Source organism: Diabrotica undecimpunctata, chromosome 1, assembly GCF_040954645.1.
Source record: "Diabrotica undecimpunctata isolate CICGRU chromosome 1, icDiaUnde3, whole genome shotgun sequence".
Classification (NCBI taxonomy): Eukaryota; Metazoa; Arthropoda; class Insecta; order Coleoptera; family Chrysomelidae; genus Diabrotica; species Diabrotica undecimpunctata.
In genome coordinates this window covers 20,549,264-20,559,772 of record NC_092803.1, presented here as the reverse complement: position 1 = coordinate 20,559,772, position 10,509 = coordinate 20,549,264, and the positions used below count along the sequence as shown (strand labels likewise).

Here is a 10,509-nt window from a genome sequence, read left to right as displayed (position 1 = left end):
GTATGTTTTACAGGGACTAACAGACAACTTGACCAATCTTTCATCATCATCATCATCACCCTGTATGCGTCTACTGCTGGACATAGGTCTCCCTCAGTTCTTTCCATCTGTATCTATCTTCTGCGGCTTGCATCCAGTCATTATATACCTAACATGCTTTAGGTCGTCAGTCCATCTAGTTGGTGGGCGTCCTCTGCTCCGTATTTCTTTTTGCCTTGGTCTCCACTCTAAAATACGTTTTGTCCATCGGTTGTCTGATAATCTGGCGACGTGTCTTACCCAATTCCATTTTAACGTCGCGATTTTTTCGGTAGCGTTATTTCTTCGTTTGGGATTTGGTATCTCAGAGAGACACCCAACATCTGGGGCTCCATAGTCATCTGAGTCACCCGAATCTTATTAACTACCTTTTTTGTGAGTGGGAGTGTGTTAATGCGGCGTGGGAGCTCACATGTCTGGTTATCTCTGCCCAACCGAATTTCATGTCCTAGGTACTTGTATGATGTAGTCTGCACAATATCTCTTCCATCAACAGCAACATTTCGATTTAGCACCAGATTAGTCATTATTTGCGTCTTGTTCATATTAATCTTTAGTCCGACCACCAAGGAAGCGCGTGTTAATACCATGCTCGTTCAGATGTACCCTCATGCAAGTATGTGCTAAAAGCGTCGTGAATACCTTTGGAGAGACGGTGTCTCCTTGCCGTATTCCTGGCTGTATACAGAATTTATTTGGTTCTTGTTCACATAGTCTTACGCTAGCTGTGGCATTTTTAGAGATATTATATTTGATTATGTTAGTGTAGCGATGGTCTATTCGGCATTCTGTCAATGCTTTCAATCTTTATAGTATATTAATTCACTCCATAGTCATATTGAATTTACAATAGAAACAGAACAAAATCAATCTAAAAATGTTTTAGATTTAAAAATTATCAGATTTAAAAACAAACATAAGTTCTTCGTATTTCATAAACCTACCCATACTGACACGACTATACACAATTCATCATCCCATCCTACACAACACAAACTGGCAGCCTATCATAGCATGTTACATAGATTAACAGAAATTCCGATGTCAAAATACAACTTTGAGACAGAATTAAATATCATTAAGCAAATAGCAGTAAACAATGGGTACAGCGAACAAACCATTAATAAAATATTAAATCAAAAACTGCACAAGAAAGCCATAAAATTAATATTTCCACCACCAGAGAAAAAAACCAGTACCTTCTGCTCGATTACATGTACAAGCAACATATCAACAAAAATAGCCAAACATATAAAAAAGAAAGGAATAACACTAGCTTTTAGAACAAACAACAACTTAGGCAAATATATTAAAAACAACAAGAGCCAAAACAAAAAGCACTAACACAGTGGTGTATACAAGCTTAAATGTGCCGACAGTCCAAAAACTTACATCGGTCAAACTGGTAGAACTTTTAACAAGCATATAGCAGAACATAAAAAGACTTTTAATAATAGAAAAACAGATTCTACATACGCCCTTCACCTTCTAGATCATTTGACAACTTTGACAAACAGTTCTCCCCTCCTCGAACTATGTCGTTAAAGGTTGTAAAGTCTAAACATATACCAAAAATAGATCACTTGAGAAAGGCACTCGGCCGAAGCAGCTGTAGTGATAAGAATTTATAATAAATTTCGTGCAAGTTTTGAAAACAAAGTTTTCAGTGTTTTATTGTTATAGAAAATAATACTTATTTTTTAAACAATGATAATACTGATTTGATGTTTTAAAAATTGTTAAGTCTGTATCGTGAATAAAAATGGAAGCAATAGTAAATCTAGAAAAATGTTATGGCGATTTTTTTGTAATTTATAAAAACATTATTTTTGGTATCAAATTTTTTTTATCTTAAAATGGATAATAGTAAATTTTATTTGCATGTGCAGCCTATTATTATTTCTTTGTCTTTGCTCTGTTCATGTGGATAGAAGAGATTTAAAATTGTTGTGCAATGTTCTTTTTGTATATTACTACGCGTAGCTGTTGTTTTCTATTACTAAATTATTTTATGAAATTGTATATCCATCGAAAATACAGTTTAACTAATAATTTTACTACGTTTCTTTATTAAAACAATATAACTATCTAAAAAAATAGCAAATTTCATCATAAATATCCAATTTATTTGCATACACGTATAAAAAAACTGACATCATTACCCAAATTCAAGTACGTTCGAGTCTAGCCAACTGTACGTGGCCTATCCCAATCTCACTCCAATTTGCGCATTTGTCGATCGATCGCCAGTTGTTTGTCGAAGTAGAAGTGAATGTTCCCAAGTTTTCCACCAATTTTTTGATATATTAAAATTAAAAAATGTCGCAAGTGAGGCAGAATTTCCACAAGGACTGTGAAGATGCCATCAACAAACAAATCAATGTGGAGTTAAGTGCTAGTTATGTCTATATGACCATGGTGAGTTTTATTTTTCGTCTGGTATTCAAATTAGATTGATAAATATACTTTACACTTTACAATGTAATTATGAAGCGTTGTATATATGTGGGTATGAGTCAGACGACGATAAACTCATTTTAGATTGTAAAATGGACTATATTTCACATTTTGCTGGATTATATTCATTTTTGTTTATAATAATGATGTATACTGTTCACATCATTCCCCTAAGCGTTACAAGTAATTTTGTACTCCCTTTACTTTTTGTCGAAAGCTCTTTCTATAAGATGTCTTTTCCTTAATATTTAGATGCAATATTTCATAAGTATTGCGAAATATCTTTATATTTCGAAGTATGCTACGATTCGTAGATTTTAATAGTTTTTGGCAAATTTCTATACCAGTAATATCAGCAATATCAGTTTTTATGACTTAACTTTCATATTAGGAGTTGTGTCTTTTTCTACCAATTTTTGAACAAAGCCTGACGTAAGAAGAATAAAAGAAATAATGAAAACAACCAAGATGAAAATATATCAGTCTCTATCTTGGATTATTTGCATCTATCTTCGTTCAGCATCTTGTTTTATCTGAACATCTAGTTGTGGTTGTATAGGAGGTTGTGGTCCTCCATTTTATTGTTTTTGTTGGTCCATGTTTACTAATGTATAATTTTTTTATCCTATTTGCAGCTCTTCTATCTCAGGGTTTGTCCATAAACTCCATACATGTGTTTGTGGGTGTAAGTAGTACATATTGATTGCATCTTCTTCTTTTTAGATACTTTTAGTTTTATCATCTTATTTTTCTTAACCTTCTATCATCTATTTTTGGACATAAGCCTCTCCCAACTCCTTTCATCGATTGTTATCATGGTCAACATACTTTGAAAAGTCTCCAATGTTGTATTGTGGCGTTCCAACGTTGGTCTTTTTATTTAGCAGTGTGTCTTGCGAAGCTCCATTTGGCAATTTTTGTTGTGATATCCTTGACTTTTTGAAATGAGTTATGTTTATTTTTATATTAAATTCATTCAAAATTTATTATAACAACACATTATACAGGAATTCTGGCAAATTTTACCATTGGTTAGTTAAACACTCGAAACATCAATTTTCTATTATGCAAAGACATCCAATCGAGCCAGTCGAGAACGTTTTAAGGTGGAAAATTTTTACTTTTTCTTTTTTCAAAAGTCTTAGTTTACCTTCTAATTCTGGAAAATTCAAATCAAAATGTTCTAACGTGTATTTTAAATCTTGATTTCTTATCTTATCTATATTTAACGATACGATTTTACCTACTAAATAAATATTTTTTTTATTCTTGGTCAAATTTGTCGTTTAATGACTGAATCATTCGGTCTAAAAGCGAATAAAATACAAAGAGTTAAACTTTTTTTATCGTTAATTGTAAATGTATTTTCAGCATTATTATCTAATCTAGTAGAGACTTTACGTTTTCTCGGAGTAGGAATGTTAAGTTGAAGCTTGTCACAGGTGTCTTTTACTTAGGAATAAATATCAAATATAGATAGTTCGATCCTTTGATCGCTAAGTTTGAAACTTCTTCTATACCTTAACAAATAGGTAAAAGTCTGGATAAATATGTCTGGTGATTTAAGTAATTTACTGAATCTAGCTTAATCCTTTAATATTTGGTAGGGTTATAGGTGTATAAATGTTTATATATTCTGTCTCCTTTTTTAAATAATAACAGTGTCACTGTTTCTTTCCAGTTGTTTGGTTTCTTATACTAAGAATTTAATTCGTTAAGAAATGCAGGACCCTAGTTGTTATTTTTTCTCCAAACTTCAACATCTCCACGGTTGTCATCTTTTCCTGGTGATTTCCGTTTATAGGTCTGAATTGGCATTTTTAATTTTTTATTTTAAATGCTCGTGAGAATTTCCTGTTATGATATTTGTTTCGAATCTTAGGGGCTTGAGTAATTATTACTCAAGCCTCACCTTGATTGGTATCATTAAATTACATAATCCTTTATGCAATTTGATGATACCAATACCTTTATTGTTGTTTACAGGCCTATCACTTCCATAGAGATGACGTAGCTTTGATGGGATTCCATAAGTACTTCAAAGAATCTTCAGAGGAAGAACGCGAGCATGCCACCCGCTTAATGGAGTACATGAACAAGAGAGGAGGAAAAATTGTCTTGAGTGAAATCAAAGCTCCAGAAAAGCAGGAGTGGACCTCGCCAGTTGAAGCAATGGTTGATGCTCTTAATCTAGAAAAAGAAGTCAATGAGGTACGTAATGTTTGAGCTATAAGTAATTAAAATTAAGAGATATTAAACCGTAGTTACCAATGAAATACAAGTTGGTTAAGACTTGTCCCATTTTCGTCAGACTATGTTAAAGTCTTCTTGCCAAATTTTCCTAAAAATCGTTATTAGTTTTAGGCTTCTTAGCCATTTTCAAAAACCTTTCGACACAATAATGACAAAAATTATTCTATTGGGCGAGCTTTAGGGGCATTTGGGAGCTCGAATTTATGCCATTTTGCAATAGTTTTCCTGGCATACTATCATGAAGCGGCATTAGGCCCAAATATTATATCGTGTTGATAATGATGAGTCTAAAGCTTAGCATCCAAAGCTTGTTCTTGATGTCGGCCAACATATAGTACTGCAGTTTATGAAATTGACATATGAATTGTCATACAAATGACATATTGTTTACTAACGTCCTCTTCTCTTCTTTCCTTTCCCTCTCAGCAGCAATTCCTTTGCTCACCTTTCGTCTGTCATTCTCGCAAGATAACCTAATCATCTAAGTCTCTTTGTCCTGACAATCTGGCTTCCCGTACAGCCCTACGATCTCTATATTTGCTCGTTTCATCCAAATGTCTTCATAGTCTTTTACTCCCCCGAATATCTTTTATAAATACTCCGTTCCCAGATGTTCAGCATATTTTCTTGATTTTTGTTCACAACTAATATTTCGCTTCCGTACAGGATCGTGGGTTGAATCACTGTTCGGTATAGTCTCAATTTTGCCTATCTGGAGATGTTTTTCGCTCTTTGTAGTTTGTGTACAGCTATTACAGACTTCGTTTCTCTCGAAATCAGCTTCTCCATTTCTTGGCTTTCCTCCCCTTCTTTACTTGTTAGGGTTGCTCCTAGATAATTAAACTACGTTACCTTTTTGAAGCAATACTATTTACTCTCTTTGTTTGTGGTAGTCTTTAGTTGTGTGTCTTCACATATGTCATCTATCCAATTTCCATATACTTTATTTTTTACTTATTTATAATCAGTCCATACTGTTTAGCCTTCGCTTCAAAGAGTTGAAAAATCATCAGCAGTTCCCCTTTAGTTTTTGCCATTAACACTACATCGGTCCATGACTTGGCTTCTGTTATCATAAATCATACCTTGCGTTCGTATTCCACTTTTTCTTATTATTGCCTTCAGAAGAAATTGAAGAGTATTGTGGATAGCGGATCTCTAAGGTTTAATTTTCTTCTTGCTTCAAATTTTCCTGTTATTTTTCCTTGTACATCACCAAATTTCGTTGAAATTTTGATCTCTGAACCAGTTAAAGACCATCAACCGGCAACCCTTCAACAAGTAATAAATATCTTTGCAAATTTGAAGTTTGTACGATACTTTAAGGTTATTAAATAACTTCGACATTTATCAATAAAAACAAAGTGTGATTAGTTTGTTGCCAGCCTTTTGAAGTCAGATAACAAAATCGAGTGAGAACATCAACGTAAACTTTTTCTTATAACGAACGTTAATGATGGTAATCTTGTATATCTTCTGTAACCATGAGTGACGTTGTAACTAACTTTGTTACAACTGTTTGTTTATGACTTTATAAAACTAAGTGAAATTATATGTTATAATTTATTCTTTTAAAATTCGGGTTTCTAATTATTTTGTTGTTCTCTTCTTCCAGAGCCTGTTACACTTGCACAACGTTGGTTCCGGTCACATGGACATTAACTTATGTGATTTCCTGGAAACGCATTATTTGCAGGAGCAAGTGGATGCTATCAAGGAAATAGGGGACCACATTACGAATCTAAAGAGGGTCGGAGAGGGCCTTGGCGTGTACATGTTCGATCAAAGGTTAGACAAGGAAGCTGCTTCTAATTAGAACCAGCTAAAATATTTAGTAACCACAAATAATACTTATTGTAAAAGCGGATGTATTCTTTTGCTATTCATGGTTTTTATCGAGTATTGATTAGAAGGAATAACTGCGTACTTAATTTTGAATATTTTGTATTAATTTTCTTCGATATTAGTGATTTTCGTACAACTATGTTGTATCAATTTTTATCTTATTTGTACAATAACAAAACATTAAGTCTAAAGCAATTCAGTTGTCTTTTAGTTTCCTTTCAAAATACAATACTGTTTACCGTTAGTATTTTATACACTCTTATACCAGTTTTTTGAAAGGTAAAAGCATTTTCATCCGCTTCTTTAATTAAAGTTAGACAGAGAAACTGCAATTGTAAGAATAATCAAACTATTGAAGTGTACACCGAAAAGCTGCAAATACGTTATACTGCACAAATTTAAAATTTACTTGTAATTTTAGATTTTCTTATGACAATTGGCATATGGCATATGACAACTCGAATATAACGGATGACTGGTATTATATAATATTATTTAGTTTGATTTCATATTTGATTTTATATTGACGAAGCACATTATCATAACCTTTTTTTACTTTAATGTCTAGCAGCCATTTGTGACTTATTATTGACTGATATATTTGTGATACACATATGCCTCTGTCTAGCTTTGATTAAAGTATGTTTATTTATATAGAGGAAACTATACGATTGGTATCAAACTCATATAACAAATTGTCAATTGAGAATATTGTTTTAATGGCATATATTACAACGTGATATATAACTTTATATAGATAGGCTTAATATATTGTATAATAAAGATTTTCATTTCTCATTTTTATATTTGAATGTTTTCCCTTAAATAATTTGAAAAAACACGTACGCAGAAAGAAGTCTGTACGTTATTTAATAATAAAACACCCCAACCGACATACAATTTCACCATCTTAAAGCAAAATTGAGAAGAAATTCAGAGCAACAGGTCATGTCAAAGACCTCACTAAACGTAGTAGAAAACCAATATCTGAAAACAAACAACTGGAGGTTCTGTTATCTGTCATTTGATAATGACAATCGAGGCAATGTTCAAATTAAAAATACAGACGGAACTCATAGAAGCTACAAAAGCTCTGTATAAAGAAAATAGTGTCCATTAAAATGGGAACAAGAATCATAGGAGACTTCACCACAACAAAAGGGCTCCTGCAGGGTTGTTCCACATCTCCAACCCTATTCAAAATATACTTAGAGAAAGCCTTGACTACATGGAAAAGAAAATGCGAAGGCATGGGAGTACCGGTACGGAACGAATACCTATATACTTCAAGCTTTGCAGACGATCAAGTAGTGATTGAACAAGACCAAGACGACCTCAGCTATATGATGAAGAAACTACAAGAAGAATATACCAAGGCTGGCCTAGATATTAACCTCGCGAAAACAGAGTACCTATCTACAAGTGAAGAAGACATAGAAGATCTACAGATTGATGACAACGTAACAATCAAAGGAAAGGATAAATTGAAATACTTGGGGTTTATAATCACAAAAAAGGCAACAACAAAGGAAGAAATTACACAAAGATTAGGACAAACAAGAACAGCAGTCCAACAACTTAACCCAGTATGGTGGGATAGACACCTAAATATGAAGACAAAAACACAGATTTATAAAACATTAGTGAGGAGTATTATGACATATGGGGCTGAAAATTGGATTCAAAACAAGAAAAACAGCAGTAAGATAGTAGCAACAGAGATGGAATGCCTGCGAAGATGCTACAGAATAACAAGAATGGATAGGAGAACTAATGATGAAATAAAGCAAAGAACATCAATAGAAACAGACATACTAACATATATAGAACAAAAAAGACTAAAGTGGTATGGACTTAAGGAACGAAGTAGACGACGCCATGAGTAAGAGAGGCCTAAACGATGGAGAATGGGACAACAGAGAGATATGGAAACGGCTGAGCGAGAGAAAGCAGTGAATACTGTAGAATCCCTGAATATATATATATATATATATATATATATATATATATATATATATATATATATATATATATATATATATATATAATGACATGAACCATTCAACAGTTCTTAGAAAGCCAAAGAAAGAAAAGTGGCATCCCTACAAAGTAAAAGAACTTATGGAAGATGATTTTGATAGACGCACTGAATTTTGTGAAATTATAATGGACGAAAAAACAAAGATCCGATGTTTTTAAAAAAGGTCTATTCTCTGATGAAGCTACTACATTCTACTACATTTCTACTAAACGGTCATATAATATAATCATCAAACTTATCAGTACTGGCTTAGACAAGGAAAGAGAGGGGACGTGTAATTGGCACCAACCGGCACCAAAAAATTTGCCAGGTCAAATTTTATTTCTTTAGTAGATTGAGAATAATGGATATATATCAATAAATACATTTTTTTAAATTTATAATTGAACACTGACATAATGATCACTTTTCGAACATGATTTTATCATTACATATTTTTTTAGTAGATCGATATAGTGTTTCAGTAAATCAGTAAATTGGAAGTTGAAATCAGTAGATCTACTGAAAAATCAGTAGACCTGGTAACCCTGCGAGAGGTAGTAATGGGCAACGTACAGTCACAAAACATGGCGGTCACATCGAAATAGGCTTCACTTTTCGAAGGTTTATTAAATGAGTGTTACCTGTCCATGAGTGTTACCTGTCCCCTCTCTTTCCTTGTCTAAGAGTACTGGTCTACGGAAAATTCACTCTGAATGCAAGTGTACCGTACTCAATACCCAGAGAAAGTTATTGTTTGGAATAATAGATAATACGATTATTGGACCATACTTTTTCGAAGAAACGCTAATAAAAGTAAGAGATTCTTGGAAAACCCTTAAAGAAAAGAGATTTCAAATCTGCAGTAAGTTCTTTTTGCGGCTCTAGATATTTCGGAATCTTTGTTAGATGTTCGCTTCAAAAAAGTCAGACTAATGAAGTTATAGAATGCGACAAAAGATGGAAGCAGCTATATATTAATAAAGTAAAGAATGAGGCGAAGAATAGAATTCGCAAGGATGGCGAAAAATATTCAGGTCATTTAAATATTTCTACAATGTTCGGGATGCTTAAGGAAGAATGTGGTTTGAAAAACATTTCTTCGGAAGAAGTCAGCAGGCTTTATAATCAGATTTTTAACACAAAATTGAATTTATCATTCGCTGTTCCTTTAAAATATACTTGTAATACATGTGATGAAAATTTAATCAATCTAAGACAGTCAAATTTTGAAGCTGAGAGAGAAACTTTACAAGTGCGGTATAACTCTTATTTGTCCGAAGTTGAGAAACAGTACAACTTTAAAAAGAAAGAAAAAGAGACGTCCTTCAATAACCCTGGACAAAAAGTTTTATTGATAGTTTTTAACTAAGTAAATCTACGAGTTATTAGAGTCTAAAACTCTATTGTCTTATTCATACAATTTATGATTCAACTGAAAAACAAGAGAATTGTCTAATGGGGGATGGATCAATTGCTGGCCGAGAAGTAAACCAAATGACCTCGTGTTTGATCCAATGGAATAATTCATTACCTTAAAGCACGACTTCTGTGGTTATTTGTATCGATAATTGACCATCTCAAAACCGCAACTTCACATTATTATGTGTTAGTTTATATACTTGCGAGGAATCTACATAGCAATGAAATCACTCACAAATTCCTTTTGCGATGATATACACACATGAAGATGGTCAGTATACACTCAGTTATAAAACAAGAGGTTAAAAATGACTTGATTTTCAAATTATTACTGTATGGGATTGGTTACAATTGGATAGAATTTCTGGCAAAAACATAGATTTCAAAGTGTATGAAAGTCCAGGAAAAACAGACAGCAGGCGAGGCCAGGCAGGAAAAGGCACTCTTGGCTCTAAAATGTACAGAAGTGGTTC

At 33.1% G+C, this 10,509-nt stretch overlaps 1 protein-coding gene across 1 annotated transcript; it reads left to right on the top strand.

Annotated features, from left to right (window-relative positions):
- The first annotated feature begins 2,222 nt into the window (after window positions 1–2,222).
- Window positions 2,223–7,392, top strand: LOC140446053 (soma ferritin-like). Its single transcript, XM_072538570.1, has 3 exons — window positions 2,223–2,457; window positions 4,483–4,707; window positions 6,365–7,392. Exons 1-3 carry the CDS (start codon window positions 2,359–2,361, stop codon window positions 6,563–6,565), a joined length of 525 nt encoding a protein of 174 aa, XP_072394671.1. The 5' UTR covers window positions 2,223–2,358; the 3' UTR covers window positions 6,566–7,392.
- The last annotated feature ends 3,117 nt before the right edge of the window (window positions 7,393–10,509 follow it).